The sequence below is a fragment of the Cervus elaphus genome, chromosome 13, assembly GCF_910594005.1.
Source record: "Cervus elaphus chromosome 13, mCerEla1.1, whole genome shotgun sequence".
NCBI classification, from domain to species: domain Eukaryota; kingdom Metazoa; phylum Chordata; class Mammalia; order Artiodactyla; family Cervidae; genus Cervus; species Cervus elaphus.
Genome location: NC_057827.1, coordinates 25,876,288 through 25,897,246, shown reverse-complemented (window position 1 = coordinate 25,897,246; position 20,959 = coordinate 25,876,288). Strand labels below are relative to the sequence as shown.

The 20,959-nt window shown below is 45.4% G+C and overlaps 1 protein-coding gene across 3 annotated transcripts in view; it reads right to left on the bottom strand.

Moving 5' to 3' along the window:
• Positions 1 to 3,553: 3,553 nt before the first annotated feature.
• ZNF592 (zinc finger protein 592) overlaps positions 3,554 to 20,959 on the bottom strand; it is a 48,301-nt gene continuing 30,895 nt past the window's right edge. For all 3 annotated transcript variants that reach the window (XM_043921575.1, XM_043921576.1, XM_043921577.1), the window contains 7 exons: positions 14,601 to 14,779; positions 8,019 to 8,195; positions 7,574 to 7,733; positions 7,176 to 7,463; positions 6,851 to 6,963; positions 6,088 to 6,223; positions 3,554 to 4,882 (listed from right to left, as the gene is read on the bottom strand). In XM_043921575.1, the coding sequence (XP_043777510.1) occupies positions 4,382 to 4,882; positions 6,088 to 6,223; positions 6,851 to 6,963; positions 7,176 to 7,463; positions 7,574 to 7,733; positions 8,019 to 8,195; positions 14,601 to 14,779 (1,554 nt within the window). In that variant the 3' untranslated portion in view covers positions 3,554 to 4,381. The remainder of the gene's footprint in view (positions 4,883 to 6,087; positions 6,224 to 6,850; positions 6,964 to 7,175; positions 7,464 to 7,573; positions 7,734 to 8,018; positions 8,196 to 14,600; positions 14,780 to 20,959) is intronic.

The following is a 20,959-nucleotide window of genomic DNA, read 5'->3' as shown; positions in this document are numbered from 1 at the left end:
CAGAGGCAGTGCAGCGTTAGTCACACCTAGTGAATCTCAGCTCTGCCCCTTACTAATTCCATGACCTCAGGGTCAACCACTCCCATCCAAAAGAAATAACAGTATTTATCTCATAAGACTGTTAAATAGGCTAAATAGGAGAATGAATGTGAGAGTGATGTCTGTCATGTAGTTTGATGTTAACCACTGTTATTACATAATTATTATCATAAACTCAGCTATGAAATGCACAAGGATTGGAAAATGATATGCAAAAAAGAAAACAACTGCAAAGACAGATTATAAATATGCATGGTTTTTATTTTATCTAGTAATGCTATATCATTTCCCAATAAGAAAAAGCCTTTTTTTATTTTATTTTGGCCACGCCGCTGGATTTGTAGGGGCTTAGTTCCCCAACCAGGGACTGGACCCATGCCCCCTGCAGTGGAAGCACAGAGCCCTAACCACTGGACCACTAGGGAAGTCCCCTGAGAAAAAGGCATTTGAAATAGAAATCTCAAAAAAAAAAAACCTACAATGGGACTTGAGTCTTAGTCTGCTCTTCCCTTCAGAGGGACCGAAGGCTCCCAGTCTGTAAGACTGCTGTGGCAGTTGTTGGTGGAAAAGGTCAGGCTTTGGACCGGATCCCCTGGAAAAGACAGGGAGAAATTTCCAGAATCTAGAAGATTCTGTCTCATATCAGGCCCTGAGAGAACTGTGTATTGACAGCTATCAAATGAATCAGATTCTTCCACATAGGCATGCATTAATTCACTCAAACCCTCTTTAAACCACTACTGTATACAAGGAACTGTGAATTAGACTGTCCCCACTGGATGAATCTGGAACAATTTCCACGATATAAATGAAAAAAAAAAGCAAGCTTCAGAACACTTGTGTAGAGAATGCTATCATTTGTATTAAAAAATAGATATATAAATACACATATTTTAAAAGCTTGTAAATGCATAGAATTACTTGGAAAGATACATAAGATATAGAAACAGTGATTAATTCTGGAGAGCGGGCTGTGGGACCAAAGGCTGACCTCCAATGAGCAGCTTACTTTTCATTGTATTCTCTTCTGTGTTGTTTGGATGTCTTACCATGTATGTATGTTAATTTTCTTCAAAAAATGAAAAAGAAAAAAATTAAAAGCAAGTAAAAGGAAGTGTACCCAGAGCTGAATATACAGTGATGACCAGGGTAGGCAGGGGTAGGGTGGGGTGTTCAGCCTCACAGAAGGCAAAGTGGGTTGAACTTGCTGAACCACAGCTGTTTTCAAAAGCCAGACTGTTTATATAAGTTAAGAGAAGAACTCTCTCTACACCAATCAGATTATAGTAATTTGACATATCATTTTACAGATAAAGTTGTTGGAAAATAAATACTAGTCATTGGTCAGGCCTCAGAGTGTATTAAATTGTAGTTTCTACATGGGTGGGAATCTTATATGTTTAACTTGGGCAGCATTCACTCCAGCAGCTAAGTGCTTGTTATAGCAAGCATTTTCTGATGATAACAAATGATAGCAACAGAACTCTTTAAAGACACCTTTGAAAAAAAGATCAAAAGATACTGGACCCTGAGGGAACCATGATCCCTGTGAGGGTTGAGCCACCTTTTCTGGAATAGCCCCCCCACCAAAATGGTGATCTTCAAATGGCAAGGTAAATACCAATGAGAATGAGGTCATAGGGACACTGCATGTGCTGTGGAATGCCCCAAGCAAATGTGCCCTCCTTGGGGTGAGGAGGCACAGACTGACTCCAAAGAGAACCTGGTGCTCAGTGGGCATCCCAACTGCAGGGGAGGTAGGAAAGCAGGTGTCTGGATGGCTGCAAACTGGTGATAAGCTGGCCGCCAGCCAGAGTAGCCGAGTCACTAAGGCAACACAGCAGTTGACACAGTGGACTTTAGAACCAGATGGGCTTGACTTACAAGGTTATCCAGCAAGTTATTTAAGCTCTCTGAGCCTCGGTTTCCTTCTTTGTAAAATGGAGAGGATCACTGTGAGATAATGCTGAGGACAAAGGGAGAACCCCTGGAAAGTGTTTTTAGCAAGATGCTGGGCCCACGAGCAGGGCTTACAGTGCTGATAATGACCGCTGTTACTGAACAGTGGAGAAATGACCATCAGCATCTAAGTCTGAGCGGCGGGCAAGGTGCACTCCCCCCTCCAAGCCTAAAGTCAGGTCAAGAATCCCAGACATCGACAGTGTTTCATAAACTAGAAAACGCTTCCTGGCTTATCAACTCACAGCAGCCTGTGAACCGAGTCGGGTGGGAAATACCAGGCCTATCTTGAGGGAAGGGGCTGGTAAAGTTAAGGGGTTTGTCAAGAGCTGGTTGAGGGTAGAAGCCAGGCTGTGACCCAGGTTTCTTGGTGAGTGGCTCCACATTCTTTCCACTCCACGCCACCCCCAGGAAGGAGACAGAGCTGAGGTCAGGACAAGTCAAACCTGTGATTTCACCGCCTCCTCTACCCAGGCTCCAGCTAGCATGGTCTCTGACCGGGAAGCAACTCAGTCATCCATTTCCAACACTTCTATCAACCTCTTCTGTAATGTGTTCCTGTGAACAGCCCCAGGTGCAGGGCAGGCACCCTGAGGCTGGAATCAGGAGGGGCTGACAACTGAGTGGGGGGCCGGCTCTGGTGCTGCATGTAGCCGGAATCAGGCCTGCTTGGACCTCATTGCCGGCTTGGGAAGCAGGGACGTGGTGGCCTTGGCAGGCCTGGGAAACACTGAAAAATACTGTTTCTCTGAAACTGAAAAAGCATTAACCTTTACCAATGCCTTTAACATTTCCACTAGAAATTTGGCATTTGCTAGAGGAAGAAGTTTTTTTTCCCAATTGTAAAAAGGTCAGGCGTATTTATCTGACTTAATAATTTATAATTGATATTCGATGCCCTCCTTGAAAGATTGTCACTAAGAATGCCATCAGCACCCACCTACCGGTGCTGCATGAAAGCCTGCCAGGCCCAGCCCCAAATCCGACCCAGGCACGGCTGCAGCAGCCGCTTGGAGCAGAGGTCAGAGGGCACCTCCACATGACCAGCTCCTTGTGCTGGCCAGGTCCTAGCTCTGCCATCAATGAAAAGACAGCCCAGCCTCCCATGTCCAGTCCCCATTCTGCCACACCCGAGTTCCCTGCAACAGTGACAATACCACAGCCTCTTGAAAGGTGTAGAAAAAACAAAAATTCCTCCATTCTCTCCCTTCCCCTCTCCCACCAGTAAAGGGTTCTCTTAGTAGAAGAGAACCATTTGTAGGAAAGATGGAGGTGCCCAGCAAAATGTCAGTAGGCCCTAAAAGCCAATGCCACTAGTTCAGTGTTGCAGGGGGAACTTGGATGTGACTCCTGACTGGCATTACGACCCTCCCTTCACCCCTTCAGAAGCCCTGAGCTCCTGGTTTCCTAACCACAGCTGCAGAATCTAGATAGGACCTTCCTTCTTGGACAGCAGGAAACGCCATTCTCTCACAGAGATGGGCCAGCGAGGGAAGTCTGAGGAGGAGGAGGGTAGGGTCAGGCTCACCTGAACAGGAATACAAGAGCCTACCTGCATGGTAAGAAGGTTTTCTTTTATTTGAAATATAGTCTGAGCAACATGAGTGTAGCCGAGAGGAGGAGGGGCTGGCTGCTGGGGCAGCGGCCTCTCTAATGGCACAGGAGCAAGAGTACAAATATCCCCATGTCTGTGTGCCTCGAACCCCGCTCATCAGGAAAGGCAGAACAGCAGCAGAACAAGGACGCACAGCTCCTTCAAGGGGGTGGTGGGGGAAGGGGGGGGGGTCCTGCCTCTCTGCGCCCAGCTTCCGAACAGAAGCTTTTCCCGCCCACACAGACAGGATGAGCCCGCACAACAATGCATCCTCAGGACTGTTTGCAGGGAAGGAATCAGAGAAGACAGAGAGGAAGGGCATGGGGACCGAGAGCCCTCTGCAAGCCGGGCGGGGCGCGCTCTCTCAGAGGGGGGACACGCCAGCACCCTCCTCCCCTGTCTCAGGCTCTGGTATTGTGAAGCAAGCTGCTGCAGGGAGGCCTGGGCTGAAGGCAGAGTAAGGGGACCTCCCAGAAGAGCGCGGCTGCTGAAGGGCCTTGAGCAGAGGTGACAGCGTCGGGGTTAGAAGGACACAGACGAGAGTTGGGGTACCGAGAAGCAGCACAAAGCCATAAATAACAGAAGCAGATTCGGAGCTGTGAGGGTCCTGGGCGACCCCGCATCTCCCAGGGCTGGGGGCCACCCAGCCCCCCGCAGCTCAGGGCAGACACTGCTCCAGGACACAGCCAGACACACTCACGCCGGGCGGGGCCTGTTCTTTCCCACTGTCCACACAGCAGGCGGAGGACACCATGGCGCCACCCCGCCCATGCACCGCAGGGCCTCCGGTCACACCTGCGGGGACGGTGTGAGGCTGTCCCGGTCCTGAGAGGTCTGTGGTCGACTGGAAGCGTCTTGGGCCCCGTCCTCGTCCTGGGCCAGGCCCAGTGATCTCCCCGTCTCGGAGTCGCCCACCAGAGGCTCCTCGGCACCTTCTTCCAGTCCGTTCTCCCTGGTCTCCATGGGCACCTCCTCCCCAGAGCCCTCCTCTGGCTCCGCCGCCTCTGCCTCTTCCTCCTCCTGGTCTCTCACCTTGTGGACGATGAAGAGGTGGCGGCTGAGGGAGCCAGCAGAGGTGTAGCACAGGCCACAGAGGAGACACTGGGCTGTGGAGCTGTCCTTCTGGTGCTGAGGTATGTGGCTCTGGAACTCCAGCCCTGAGTCCGTGGCAAAGCTACATTTCGCACACTGGAAAAGCGACTTGTGCCTTTTGGTGGAAGAGACTGGCGTGCCACTGCTGGTGTCAGGAGCAGCCCCCACTCCGCTGACTGGTCTTTTCAGATGGTTCACCTGAAGGAGAAACGATGTGAGCCTGGAAGCCCAGGACATGAGCCCCCAGCATGGGCAACGCAGTCCAAGGACTTGCAGAATCATCACCCAGGCCGGACTCAGCCCAGCCCTAAGTTCTGGTCTAGGTGTGGTTTGCTTCTTTTGCTTGTTTTAATGGACACATCCATGTAGCACAACATTCCAAAGACGTGGAAAAGGTACAGAAGAGATGAAGTCCCCCCTCCCTGGCTCCCCAGACAACACGGGTCTGAGGTACCGCCGAAAGATGTTCCAGTCATGCACAGAAATACAACCACCACCTTTTACAAGATGACAGCACTGCATGCACACTTTTCTTCACCCTGCTTTTTTTCACTTTACAACATATATTGACAGATTTCTTTATCCCCTAGGCCAAAGCTATCTGACAGATAAATCTCAGAAGTGGAATTGCTAGATCAAAGGGTGTACGCATGTGCAGAGAAAAGAAGGTGTGCATCTTAATCATAGACAGTTGTTGCCGAAGCGTCAGTTGACACCCTACCTGCTGTGTGTGAAAGGGCCTTTGCAGACCAGGGCCCTTCTCCGAATAGCCAGTAAAGAGCCCCCTGAAAATCTAGGCAGCTCTCTGGGTTTCCCAGGCATGCCTGCCCCTATGAGGAGCCACCCCCACCATGGAGTGGGGGGAGTCCACTGGGAAGAGGGACACGAGGCTGCCCCAGAAGCTGACCAGAAATGGGTACAGGGCATGAAACAGGGGTGAGGTCAGAGGGTCCGGGGTAGTGGGATTCTAGGTCTGGCTCCTCTGGAAGTAGGGGGTGGGGTGGGGGTGGGGATGGGGGTGTGACTCAGTGAAGCGTTGCATCCTCTCCCAACAGTCAGGCCTACCCACCCCACCTCCCAGGACCGCAGAGAGGCAGAGGCAGGAGGTAGGTGGACGCGATCCAGTGTCCACAGGGCACAGGACACCCGAGAGACGGGTCACGGTGACGGAAACGGCGGCGAGAAAAGGTCACTGGGCCACCTCGGGGATCCCTGCTCCTTTCTTTGTGTGCGGTCCCCAGGCAGGTCACACAAGGCTAGAGAGTGACCCGCATGGAGGTTGCTGTCACTGCTGGCTGCTCCCCGGCCACAAGGACATGTGGGCTCTGGTAACCTGCCCAGCACCCCTCCAGGTCCAGCCTCACCAGGCAAGCTGCTCCGGCGGGCAGGGGCCCCACACTCACCTGAGGGGAATGTCCACCCGAAGGTCTGGCTTTGGACGTCTGGCTCAAATCAGGATTTCTGATACCGTGCATAAGGCTGATGTGGCTCTCCAGAAGGGAGGGCCGAGGAAAGCTGGGGCTATCCTCTGTGCAATACCTGCAGAAGCGCAGCCAGAGCGGCCGTGTAAGATGATTGGCCCCGGGGTCTGGGGGGCCAAGCAGGCATTCTGAGGTGAAGCTGCCTCTGGCTCCAGGGGAGATAGTCTGGGGTAGGCAGGGTGGTCCTCGGGCTGGCAGGGTGGCACTGGGAAATCCAGCCAGTACAAGCCAGCCAAGGCAGAAGACGACAGGAAGTCAGAGTATCTGTATTGGCCCTAAGCTGTGACCTGACTCTCCTCTCTCTGGTGTCAGTGTCCAGAGACCCAAGTGTGGGCCCAGCGGCCAGCCTGACAGCAGCCTGTTCTGTCCAAAAGCTCGGAGAGATGGTGCTGAAGTCTCACGGCTGACAGGGCACCTGCTCACATCGCACCCATTCCTCTCCAACCTCAGGGCCCTCCACCACCGCCGGACAGGGTGGCCTGGGCTTAGGAGTTGGGAAGGGGGAGACCTCCAGAGCCACCAGGCTCTGGAACACCCTCTTCCTAACCTAGCCACAGCACTTCCCAATAGAAACTGGCTTGTCTCTTGCCTCTGAGCCCTGATCTCACAGCTGAGAAAAGCCCTAGGGGTACCACAGTGGTCTGGATGAATTTCAGCCCCTTGACTCCCACCTCCAGGGACTCACCCACAAGTGTAGACTTTCTTCACTGTGTCGTGGTTGTTGCGGATGTGTTTGCGCAGGCTGTTGGGGGTGTGAAAGGACTGTTCACACTGCCGACATGGGTACCGCTTCAACGTCTATGGGGACCACAGGATGCAAGGCATCAGAACCCTAAGACACTTCTGGGTGCATCTTTCTTCTCAGAGGAGGCAGGCAGAAAGAAGGATGCCCCAAGAACTCAGGATCTGCATCGCCCACCATGCCCATGGCACCAGGAACCACAGGGGGTCATGCCGTGGCAGAGGCTCTGATCTCGTAGGACAGACGAACCTGCATGTGCCGCACTTACCCGACCGTGGCTCTTTTTCATGTGGGACACGTAGCTCTCCCGATCAGGAACCCACTCCTGGCACTCCTGGCAGGTCCAGCCAGTGTTCCTCAGCCGGGGCCTAGCCTCAGCCCTGCGGTGGGCCTCAGGCCTGCCCCAGCGGCTGGAGGGCAGGGCACTGCCCCGAGCAGTCACACTGGGGGCTGGGGGCTCAGCAGGCACTCGAGGGCCAGGGCGGCTTGAAGACGAGTCTGTTGAGGACTGGAGGCTGGACAGCTCATCCACGTTGCGGGGCACACCATGGGTGCTCTGGGGACAGAGGGAGCGATTACTGACTGGTTGGGGGCAGGGGATGCAGGGCTAGGCACCTGGCCTGAGGACATGCCCGTCTCCCTAGCCCCCTCCCCGAGGGACCCCACCTTGACATGCTGCATCAGCTCCGGCTTCTGCAGGAACAGGAGCGGGCACTCAGGGCACTTGAAGACGCCCACCTGCGCCGTGCTGGCATTCTGGTAAAAGTGCTGCTGGATGTGCCTCTTCTTGTTGAAGACCATTTCACAGGAGCACTTATAAATGAGCCTGCCACGACAAGCCCCAGGGCATGAGGTGACCAAGGCCCAGCCGGCAGAACCACAGGCCCCTCCACTGCACGTATGATCTCTCCGAACCAGACTCAGGTTGGGAAAAGCAATACTCTGAGCCAACGTGGACACTCCCCGGTCTCAGACATCTCCGAAGCACTCCGGGCCTCTAGCCACTCTCTGCCACTAGCCTGGGCTTCCCAGTCCATCCAACACCTCCCATTGGGCCCCACGCTGATCTGCTCTGCTCCCACAGGCCTGCAGGCCCCGGAGCCACACTCACTGGGAGGGTCTGTGGGGCTGGGTGGGATGCTGGGTGGCGCTGTGGTCCGCGGTGCTCCTGGCAGTCTTGAAGGCCATGGGGCAGAACGCACATTTGTGGAAGACCTGGCAGTGCCGCTCCTGGATGTGGCTTTTCAGCAAGGCCAAGGTCAAGTGGACAACCCCACAGTGGATGCACCTGGATGACAGAGGTGGGGCCAGGGAACAGGTATGTCAGACCAAGAAGTGGTGTTAGAAGAGCAGGGATAGAGGACAGGAAGAGAGCCATCTCAGGGACCTACCCCTCCCTTATGCATTTAGTCTTGAAAGTTTGCTTGCTGCCGCCAGGCACAATGCAGTCACCGGGGCCTCCCAAGCCCAAGACCCTCCTGGTCAAGGAGGGGAAAGAAAGCCCTCCCCTCACAGGCCAGAGAATATTCTTCTGCAAGCTAAAAACTTGATTGAGCCTAACCATAGAGCTGGTGGGAGTGGAGAAAGGGGAGTATGGTTCAAAAATGACATTAATAGCACCCATTTAAGTGTGATCCAATTGCAGGAGTCCAGGATGAGTTTTAGAAGGAGACTGCAGAAAGCCTGTGCCTCCCCACATGCAGGCACGGAACAGGCAGGGATGTTCACTTAATAAAATGTACACCGAGGAGGTGCTACACCCACCATGACAACCACATTAAAACAAACAGCCCTCAAAGCCCAAGAAGTGCTCTAGAACAGCACTGTGGAACTTGCTGTGATGACGGAAGTGTTTCATACAGCACTGTCCATGTGACTATTTAAATTTCAATCAATAAAATAAAACGTCCAGTTGCCCTGGCTACACTTCAAGCTCTCAATAGGCACATGTGCCTGATACCATTCTGGACTCTGCAGCTCATCAGTGTTCTGAGTTCTCCTCAGTGGGACTATGGATAACATTTTTATTTCTCTTTTCCCCTACTCATTTGTACTTTCTGAGTTTTGTTTAGTGACTATATCATTTTTATAATATAGGAATTGTCTTAAACCATTTCTCTGACATTGAAGTCATGTGGAACTCTTCTTTCAACTTCAAAATATCTCTCTATAAATACTGTGTTTCCTTTCTTCAACATCAGAAAATGATGTTCCTCTAAGCTAACCTTCATCTATTCCGGTTCCTAGACTCTCTCATGTGTTCAGTCTTTCTTCCCACCTGAAAACACAGACAGGTCTCCCTACATGAGAGAACACCCTCCTTGCTCCCAGCTCTTGAGGTAACTGTTATTTTCTGTCTGTTGCAATAAAGCTTGCTCCTGTAACCTTGGCATCCCCGTAATCTAGAAGAGAGGGTGTCAATTTACTGAAAGAAAGGATATGTCTTCACTTAAGAATTCTTTGACTCCAAATATTAGCATTCATTTCAACATATTAGCCCATTTTTGCAATCCACATGACTCATCACAGAATCCTGACCAATCCTTTTTGTTTTTCATTCTTTTGTGTATGTTTAGGGCAGGGCAGGGGGAGAGGGGGAGACAAAATCACCTTTTACAAACTTAATCAGCAATGAGGAAAAGTGCACAGAACCCAAAGTCTGTTCGCAACTAAGGCCAACAAGCATTCATTACTAAATGTGAATGTGTTAGAGATTCCACACAAACTACTTACACTTAAATTGTATTTTCTTTTCTCTCCTGCCAAACAAAATAGTGACCAGCTCCTAACACACAGAAGCATATTCACACCACAAGTAATTATGAGGGGAGAAAAAAATCCACACATTTCCAAATTTATTCAAAGTAGCCAAATACACCTGACATGTGTAAAGGATCTAAGTGGTTTTATTTGTGCAGTTTGACCAAAGTCCTACAGGAGCAACATAAGCACAAGTGAAAATCCATTTAATTTACCCAGAAGACATTCTTGGTGGAAACCTCATGGAAAGTAAGACTATAAAGGGGAAAAAGAACACGAGCCGAGTGGTCTCAGTGAAGGACTGAATCAAACAGGGTTTGCAAACTAATGAAAAGCTGTGTAGAAAAGAAATCTAACCCCACGACACAACTCTTTACCAACTGTGTTTTTAAGAGAAAACAGACAATTATAGAACCATATGCTGTCAAATATATAAAGCTTTAGAAAAGATAGGGCTTCCCTGATGGCTCAGCTGGTAAAGAATCTGCCTGCAATGCAAGAGACCTGGGTTCAATCCCTGGGTTGGGAAGATCCCCTGGAGAAGGGAAAGCCTATGTACTCCAGTATTCTGGCCTAGAGAATTCCATGGACTGTAGAGGCCACGGGGTTGCAAAGAGCTGGACATGAGAGAGTGACTTTCACTTATAAAAGATAAAGAGCAGTAAAATATTTAGCTTTTTTGTCAATAATCACAAATAAGGCTTCCCTGGTGGCTCAGAGGTTAAAGCGTCTGCCTGCAATGTGGGAGACCGGAGTTCAATCCTTGGGTTGGGAAGATCCCCTGGAAGGGGAAATGGCAACCCACTCCAGTATTCTTGCCTGGAGAATCCCATGGATGGAGGAGCCTGGTGGGCTACAGTCCATGGGGTCGCAAAGAGTTGGACATGACTGAGTGATATATGGGGTAACATATTATTAAGTAGTCTAAACTTGCTTCCTTATGACACCATTGGTCACTCTCCAAATTATCAACAAAAAGCAGAATAATTTACAAAATCCTAAAAATATTACATTGTCAGGACTTCCTTGGCAGCCCAGTGGGTAAGAATTTGTCTGCCAGTGTAGGTGACATGGGTTCCACTTCTGGTCTGAGAATATTCCACCTGCCACACAGCAACTAAGCCTGTGCGCCACAACTACTGAAGCCCACACACCTAGAGCCTGTGCTCTGCAACAAGAGAAGCTATTGAAAGTAGAGAAAGCCTATGCAAAGCAACAAAGATCCAGCACAGCCGAAAGATACAATTTTTAAATAAATAAAAATATTATTAATATAAAACTCTATAGTAAAAAAAAAAAAAACTCTATAGTAGAGCTTATTGAAATGGAACATAGGTACTCTTAGCATTTATTAAAAATGATTACTATCCAGAGAATGGGAGAAAATACTTGCAAATCATATATCTGACAAAAGACTTGTAACCTGAATATATAAAGAACCCTTACAGTTCAACAACAAAAATACAAATAACATGGTTTTTAAATGGGCAAAGGATCTGCATAGATATTTCTCTAAAGAAAATATACAAATGGCCAATAAATTTATATGCTTGATATGCTTGACATCATTATCCACCAGGGAAATACAAATCAAAACCATCATGAGGTATCACTTTACACCCACAATAACTATAATCAAAAGTCAGACAGTAACAAATATTGGCAGCGATGTAAAGAAGACAAAACTCTCATCCACCCCTGGTCGGAATATAAATGTGGTGTAGCTACTTTGAAAGACAATGTGGCAGTTCCTCAATTTGACTCAGCTATTTTACTCCCAGGTATATATCCCAAAGGACTGAAAACATTGTTACCTAATTACTTACACATGAATGTTCATTAGCAACATTATTCATAAAACCCAAAAAAGGAGTGAATAACTATTATTTGTTACAGTATGGATGAATCTTGAAACTATTATGCTAAGACTATATATGATTTCATCTAAATGAAACATCCAAAGGAGGCACATCTATGTGACAGAAAGTTGTCGTTCTCTTGGAATGGAAGGACTACAAATATAGAGTTTCTTTCTTTATGGGTGATGAAAATACTCTAACATTGATCATTGTGACTGATTGTAAAATTTTGTGAATATAGTAAAAAGCAATGAATAGGACTCTTTAAATAGGTGAATAGGATGGTACATGAATTACGTCTGAATAAAAGCTATTACAAAAAATACATTAATAGCTGAACATCTTAAGTACAACGAATACTATGTCAGTGTGCATATCTTCTGAATTCAACCACAAATCACTGAAAACATTAATGTCAGTATCTTCAGTAATCCTAGCTGCATCATTTTGTCTGACCTTTCTTACAAAAAGGCTTGATAAACTACTTTTGAGACATTACATTGCTTTTTACTCTTATAGAAGAAGGTAAAATATATAATTAAAGTACAAAAAATACTATTAATCCATCTGCGTTACTGAAAATTTCTTGAATTCAAGATTCAAATACAGGGACTTCCTTGGTGGTACAGTGGTTAAGAATCTGCCTTCCAATGCAAGGGACACAGGTTTGATCCCACATGCTATGGGGCAACTAAACCCACAATGCAGCCAAATAAATCAATATTTTTTTTTAAAAATTCAAGTACAAAAGCTAAAGTATTGATTGCTATGGATTCAATTAGATCTTGAAACAAGCAGCATACACTTACGTCAAAATTAGAAAGATATTTTCAAGTGTTATGAATACTGCAAAAAGCACTCATTCAGGTGTTCAGTTTTAAAATGTAGCCTAGAATGCTGCCAAGCCATGCTCTTTGCAACATGGTGGCAAGGGCTCTGTATAACCCCATCTCTGGGTTGTTTTCTTCCCATATATGTTAGCGTCTCCATTCTCTCTAACACGTAAAAGAAATAGGCCTACATTTGGAAATGGTTATCCCAAGAGAGAAACCTGGAAGTGATCACTAACCACTCCCCATCCCTCACCCTGGTACATAAGCCATCCTCAAGCCCTAATGCTTCTCCTTTCCAAATCTCTCTCAGGTTTTCCTTCTCTCTATCCTCACAGCCATGCCTTAGCTGGATCCCTCGGTGTCTCATCAGAATTGTCACACAACCAGTCTCTAGTCTCTCACCTCTAATACACGTATCAGCTTTCCAGAATGATCTTTCTAAAACACAGATCTGGCTGGATCACTCCCCTGCTGCAAATCTTTCCATCGCTCCTCACTATCCCCAGGAAAAAGTCCAGATGCCTGCCAAGGAATACAAGGTCTTGCGCAGCCTGGCCCCTAACAACCCCCTTGTCTCATTGCTCACCCTTCCTCCAGTTCATCGTGACCCACACCATGTTTATCCTTCCTAAGAGTTTTCTGTGGGTGCTGGCACCCCTGCCTTTGCTCTTGCCAGATAGGCTCGCCTCCTTTCTTCTACCTAAAAACCTCCTCCTATCTTCTCTATGAAGCTTTCCTGACCATTCCTCAAATATAGGACTTAGCCACTCTGAATCATAAGTACCTGCGTGCATGTTTGAAAGCCATCGGATTGAAGCCCCCTTGAGCGCAGGAGATGGGTTTTAACCATCTTTGTGTCTTGAGTGTTTGGCACAAGGCTAAAGCAACAATAAGAACTCAAAAAAAGTTTATTAAATGAACTGTGCTCAGTTGCTCAGTCCTGTCCGACTCTTTGCAGCCCCGTGGACTATAGGCCGCCAGTCTCCCCTGGCAGTTTCCCAGGCAAGGGAAAATGGGTTTCCACAAGCAAGAATACTGGAGTGGGTTGCCATTCCCTTCTCCAGGGCATCCTCCTGACCCAGGGATTACTACACCTGTGTCTCTTGAGTCGCCTGCATTGGCAGGCATATTCTTTACCATTGGGCCATCTGGGAAGCCCATTAAATGAACTAAATCAAAATTTAATACCAAAGAGAAGAAAACCTTAATAAATTTGGGCAAAATTAAATTTCTGAAGCAAAAATGATCAGAAAACATAAGCTGTAGAAACTCCCAAGCAAGTAAACACGTAAAGGAGACCTGATTGGGTCAATGTAAAATTACAGATCAATGAGTTTTAGAAGGAGCGTTCACCCTCATTTTGATCTTTTCTTTGAAAATGACTTCTTGCTTATATCCGTTTAACACCATAGAGGTAGATCAGTTTAAAACAGAGTTTTCTTGGTTTTACCATGAAGCTGATCATTTTTTCCATTCTCAGGTCTTACTTCTCACAAACTGACAAAAACTAATCAACACAAAGATAAAAGTTCTTTGACTTTGGCAGCTTGTCATTTGTTCAGAAATTGAGAACATTTGAAGGTACCAAAATGTGCAAATTTATTATTGAAATAGTACTTTAAAATTAATATGCCAAGCATGATAACTTTCTGAGCAAATTTATATACCTTTAAAAAAAAAAATCAAACTGACAAAGTGAATGTTAGGTATAGCCTAATCTCCCCAATACCTTCCTCTTTAAAGCTCTTCTCTTTTTTTTATCTTTTGGCCACACTGTGCCACTCACAGCATGTGGGATCTTAGTTTCCCAACCAGGGATCAAACCTGTGCCCCCTGAAGTAGAAGCTCAGAGTCTTAACCACTGAATGGCCAGGAAGGTCCCAAAGCTTTTTGTTTTCCCCCAATGTTTAACTTTTTAACTCCTTGTTCTTCTCTCTGCTTTTCTGGTTCCCTACAAAGTAAAAATGTCTGTCCACATACCAATCAACATTCTTGTCTTATTAAGCTAGAGCCCAGGGCTCATAAGACCAAAACTCAAAATTCCTCTAATAGTTTGGCTATGCCAAAATATGTGGCTTATGGGATCTCAGTTCCCCAGCCGGGGATTAAACCTGGGCCACGGCAACAGAAGTAGCCAACCCTAACTACTAGACCACTAGGGAACTCCCCAAACTCCAGTCTGAAACGAGCTACAGTCCAGAAAAAGCAGCAGCCACTGGGCAAGCCCAGGACAGCACCCACCTGTAGCCCACCTTGCGGGCATAGTGCAGGCAGTTCTCCTTTACGTGGGTCTGGAAGTAGGCAGAGCGGCAGAGGGCCCCGCACTCCGGACAACAGTAGGGGGACTTGTGGGCGTGGATCCGCTGGTGGGCGCAGAAGCTGCACTGGTTGGGCAGCAGCATCTGGCACACCTGGCAGGTCTAGGAAAGAACATGGAGAGAGCAGTTCAGGCAGGAGCTCTCAACCAGGGCTGCCTGGCTTTCCTAGGACGCTGATCAGAAGGGCCACCACCCCCAACCGTTCTCTCTCCCAACTCCCCTAGGACACTGGTGACACCCCCAGGCCTCACGCAGTGATGACACTGATGCCCACTCTAGCTTTGCCTCTCACCTTATTAATCAAAGGCAGACCTAACCCTATTTTCCCCAAAATCAGTCCTACACGTCGGGCTGTGATCCTGCTCTCCCCTTGCTCAGCAGAGGACCAGCTTTCCCTTTCCGGAGGCCCAAGGCACTTCTTGCATTCTAAAATCTTGCTACACTGCCAGGCCTACCGGGGCCTCTGCCCTGGCTCAGCAGGTTCTGACTCAACACCTTCGGTAAGCTGGCTCAGAGACTCCCAGAGCAGACCTGAGCCCCCATGGTTAACACTCAGAAGCCTCCATGCAGACCGAGTTTCCGTATGCTGTCTGTCTGCCCACTCTGGGGTGGGGGAGCAGTGCCTGGAGCCACAACTGCCCACATCCATCCACAGAAAAGCACAGAACAGCTATCAGCTTCCTTGTTCTCAGACCCAGGAAAGAACCAGAGGCTGACAAGTCCTCCAGGCCGACTCACAGAAGCTCTCAGACAGGGAGAGTGCAGAAGCCCAGAGGGGAGAGCGAGAGGCTGAGCGGGGGCCTATGTCTGGAGTGGCCCTGCTTAGTAACAAGGGAGCCAGCCACTGACCTGGGCTCAGGAGTGCTCAGACTGATAAACTGTTAGGGAGGCCAGGAAAAGATCTGTTTTAAGCAGTGATATCCAGAATGTAGGGCCCTTACAGCACAAACAATCCAGCTTTTTCAACAAAAGAAATGCCAAGGCAAAAAAAGAAAAAAAAAAGATTAAGGAAGAGGAATTTACAGATTAAAAGAGACTTAAAAGACATTTTCAACAACTGCAAATTGATAGCCCTTATTTGGATCCTGATCCAAGTAAGCCAAGTGTAAAAAGAAATGAGATAACTGGATATTTTAAACCTAACTTGAGACATTTGACACTTGATATTAAGATTTGATTATAAGGAATTATTATTAATTTTGAGGTGTGATGATATTATATCTATGGGTTTTTTTTAAGCAAAAAACTTTTTCTTTTAGATATATATACTGCAATAGATACTATAATGCTGGGATTTGTTTAAAAATAATACACTGAGGGAGAGGGGATAAGAACACAGATGAAAGAAGACAGGCCACTGAGTTGGTAAAAAAAAATTATTCTCTGTGACTTTTACAGCACAGTATTTTGACTTATACATCCTGAATATGATATATTCTAAGGACATGAAGAACTAACTGCAAATACACACTCAACTTTATGTGGTGTCCTAAGGTTAGAATTAATATTGGGAAAAAAAAAAGAATTAATATTGGTCTTAGCATTTTGAAATCTGTGTGTATATATGTGTATATGTATGTATGTGTGTGTGTATAGTAGGAAAATTTTAGGAACCAAGATTTTCAGTATAAAATCAGTTACATAAAAAGTATGATCTTGGCCTCCCCTGCTGGCTTAGTAGTAAAGAATCTGTCTGCCAGTGCAGGAGAGACAGGTTTGATCCCTGACCTGGGAAGATCCCACATGCCACAGAGCAACCAAGTCCATGCACCGTAACTGTGCACCACACCTGGGAGCTGCAACCACTGGCACCCTCGAGCCTGCACTCCATGACAAGAGAAGTCACTGCAGTGAGAAGTCCCCACTCACCGAAACTAGAGAAAAGCCCGTGCAGCAACAAAGATCCAGCACAGCCAAAAATAATAAGATTAAAAAAAAAATTTTTTTTAAGTATAATCTTACATTTCAGTACCAGTATAAACTCAAGATCTCCCTTTCCTTATTTTAAAACTTTGTATTTCTTAGTTCTGGCCACTAAAAAGGCCTAGAAACATATTCAGCAGAATAAGCATATCTGGTGCCCAGAATGTAGCCTCTAAATATCATTTCTCACTTTAAAAAAAAACCATCATGGCCTCTTGAAAAATTGACCGATTCTAGGTTTAGCACAAGAAACATGCCCAAATCTTGCTGTGGCTCAAAGTAGGGAAGCGTCTCAAGGTTTAATGAGTTCATGTGAAAGGAACACAGGAATACGGGAACCAGCCTGATGGGACCCCACCGCCCGACCAAAATGGCATAATTGAGCATGGAGAAGAGTGAATCACAAATCAAAGACATACAATAGACTGACAAAAAAAACAAAAGGACACACATGCACAATACAGAAGAAAACCATCAAACCACAAAAGGAAAAACAAAAGAAAGGAACAAAGAAGAAAAAAATCAACTGAAAAAACAAAGGTTTAAAGTGGTAATAAATACTTATCAATCAGTAATTGCCTTAAATGTCAATGGACTAAATGCTCCAATCAAAATATGAGAGTGGATTAAAAAAACAGGAGTCTACAACATGCTGTCTACAAGAGACCCACTTCAGAGTGAAGGGCATGCCAAGATTGAAAGTAGGGGGACGGAAAAAAGACATTTCACGCAAATGGAAATGACAAGAAAGTGGAGGAAGCAATACTCAGACAAAAATCCCTTCCAAAATCACATCAAAAATAAAACTTAGGACTAAACCTGACCAAGATGGTGAAGGAGACTTACATGCTGAGAACTATAAACATTGATAAAGGAAAGTGAAGATGATTCAAAGAAATGGAAAGACTCTTGGATTGGAAGAATTAATATTGTTAAAATCGTCATACTACCCAAAGCAATCTACAGATTTAATGCAATCCTTATCAGGACATTTTTCACACAACTGAAGCAAATAATCCTAAAATTTATATGGCACCATAAAAGACTCAGAATTGCCCAAGCAACCCTGAGGAAAAGGAACAAAGCAGGAGGTTTAACCCTCCAGACTTTAGACAATACTACTAAGCTAGAATAATCAGAACAGTGTGGTACTGGTAGAGAAACAGACACATGGACCAATGGAACAGAACAGAGAGCCTGGAAATAAATCCACACATCTACAGTCAATTAATCTTTGACAAATGAGGCGAGACTATACAATGGAGAAAAGACAGTCTCCTCAGCAAGCAGGCTGGTAAAATTGGCCAGCTGCATGTAAATCAATGAGGTTAGGACACACCCTCACACTACACACAAAAATAAACTCAAAATGGCTTAAAGTCTTAAATATGAGACAATAACTCCTAGAAGAGAACATAAGCAAAACATTCTCTGACATAAATTATACCAATGTTTTCTTAGGTCAGTCTCCTATGGCAATAGAAATAAAAGCAAAAATAAACAAACGGGACCTAATCATACTTGCAAGCTTTCGCACAGCAATAGGAACCATAATCAAAACAAAGACAACCTATGGACTGGGAGAAAATACTCGCAAACAGGGCAACCAACAAGGGCTTAATTTTTGAGATATATAAACAGCTCAGGGAGGGGGGATCGGGATGGGGAATACGTGTAAATCTATGACTGATTCATATCAATGTATGACAAAACCCACTGAAATGTTGTGAAGTAATTAGCCTCCAACTAATAAAAAAATAAATAAATAAATTTTAAAAAAAGAAAAAAAAAAAAACAGCTCATACAACTCAATAACAACAACAACAAAAGAAACCCAATCAAAAAACAGGCAGAAGATCTAAACAGACATTTTTCCAAATAAGACATACAGGTGGCCAACAGGCACAAGATGCTCAACAACACTAATAACTAGAAAAATGCAAATCGTAACTACAAGGTACCACCACACACCAGCCAGAACGGCCATCATTAAAAAGTCTACAAATAATAAGTGTTGGAGAGGATGTGGAAAAAAAGGCACTCTCCTATACTGTTGGTGGGAATGTAAATTGGTGCAGCCACTATGAAAAACAGTATGGAGGTTCCTCAAAAAGTTCAAAATAGAGTTACCATTAGATCCAGCAATTACCACTCCTGGGCATATATCAGGAAAAAACTTACAATTAAAAAAGATACATGCACCCCAATGTTCACAGCAGTGCTATTTACAACAGCAAAGTCATGGAAGCAACCTAAATGTCCCCAGACAGATGAACGGGGTAAAAGAAGAATGGGGTAAAGAAGACGTGGTATGTATGTGTATACACACACACACACACACACACACACACACACACACACAGGCAGAAATACTACTCAGCCAAAGAAAATGAAACAAAGCCATTTGCAGCAATATGGATGGGCCTAGAGATTATCATACTAAATGAAGTAAGTCAGAAAAGAGACAAATACCGTATGGTATCACTTAATATGTGGAATCTAAAATATGATACAATTGAACTTTATTTACAAAACAGAAACAGACTCACAGACACAGAGAATAGGTTTGTGGTTGCCAAAGGGGAGAAGGGCTGAGGGAGGGAGGCACTGGGAGCTTGAGATTAGCAGATGCAAACTATTAAATACAGAGAAAGGATAAACAACAAGGTCCTACTGTATACCACAGGGAATTATATTCAATATCCTGTAACAAACCATAATGGAAAAGAAAAAACAAGAATGATTGAACATATAAACATAATAAATATATAGAAACCAATGAGCTTATTATAACACTAACACTAAATAATAGAGGAGGTCATCTCATACCAATAGGGTGGCTATGATGGAAAAAAAAAAAACAAAACAGATGCACTATTGGTGGGAAAATAAAATAGTACAGTCCCTATAGGAAAAAACAGTATGGGGGTTCCCTGAAAAATTTTAAATAGAATTACCATATGATCCAGCAATTCCACTTCTGGATATATACCGAAAGGAATTGATATTATACAGTACAGGGAATATAGCCAATATTTTACAGTAACTATAAATGGAGTATAACCTTTTTGTACAGCAACAATAATTCAATAAAATGAAATATTTGATCACACAAAAAAAGAACTGAAAAGATATTTGGATACCATGTTTGGTCTTCCCAGGTGCACTAGTGGTAAAGAAACCGCCTGTCAATGCAGGAGACCTGAAAGATGCGGGTTCAGTCCCTGGGTCAGGAAGATCCCCTGGAGGAGGGCATGGCAATCTGCTCCAGTATTCTTGCCTGGAGAACCTAATGGACAGAGGAGCCTGGCGGGCTACATTCCCTAGCGTCATAAAGAGTCAGACACGACTGAATAGACTTAGCACATGTGCACATACCATGCTCAGAGTGGCATTATTCATTTTACAACTAGAGGCAACAGTGTCCATTAATGAATGAGTGGATAAACAAAAGGTGGTATATACAACAACAGAATATTATTCAGTCTCAAAAAAAAAGGAAATTTGTCAAATGCTGGAACATGTATGAATCTTAAAGATATTATACTAAATTAAATGAGTCCTTCAGAAAAAGACAAACACTGTATGATTCCATTTTCTAGAAATTTGCTTATTCTAGTCAAATTCATAGAAATAGGAGGTAGCATGGTGGTTACCAGGGGGACGGAGTAGGGAGAATAGGGACTTGTATTTAATGGGTTTAGAGTTTCAGTTTTGCAAAATGAAGAGTTCTGGAAACTGATTGCACAACAATGTGAACCCTCTTAACCCCACTAAACTGTACACTTAGAACTTTATATTATGTGTATTTTATCACAACTTCTAAAACTATTAGAGGAGGGACTCTTAAAACACCATTTAGGATTGCTGGGGCATCCATTCACTACTGTGAAAACTATTAACTGAGGGAAACAAATTTATCCAATTTTCCAACATTAACTACATTTCAGGGTAACCTAACAGCCCTCAAAGGAAGAGGGGAAAATATTTTACATGGAATTCCAGCTGATAAATGAGAATAATAAAATTTACCACACCCTCTCACAACTGCCAATAAAATCACTGACTCAAGCAGCAATTATTAATGGTAAAAAGATAGGGAACTTTCTAAGAAAAGGATCAGAACATCACTAGCCTAAACTCACTGATGAAGTTTAGCATCATTAAAACTGAGACAGTCAAGAACCCTGAGCCTCCCTGAAGTAACGAATTATGAAGAACACAGTATTCCCACTCCTCAAGACTGAATCTGAATCTAATCAAGTCGTCACTTCTAACTTCTAGTCTATAGATAAAATATTGGGTATAGAACAACAATTTTATTGTCTGGGGAAACAATCAGCCAAACTAAATTATCCT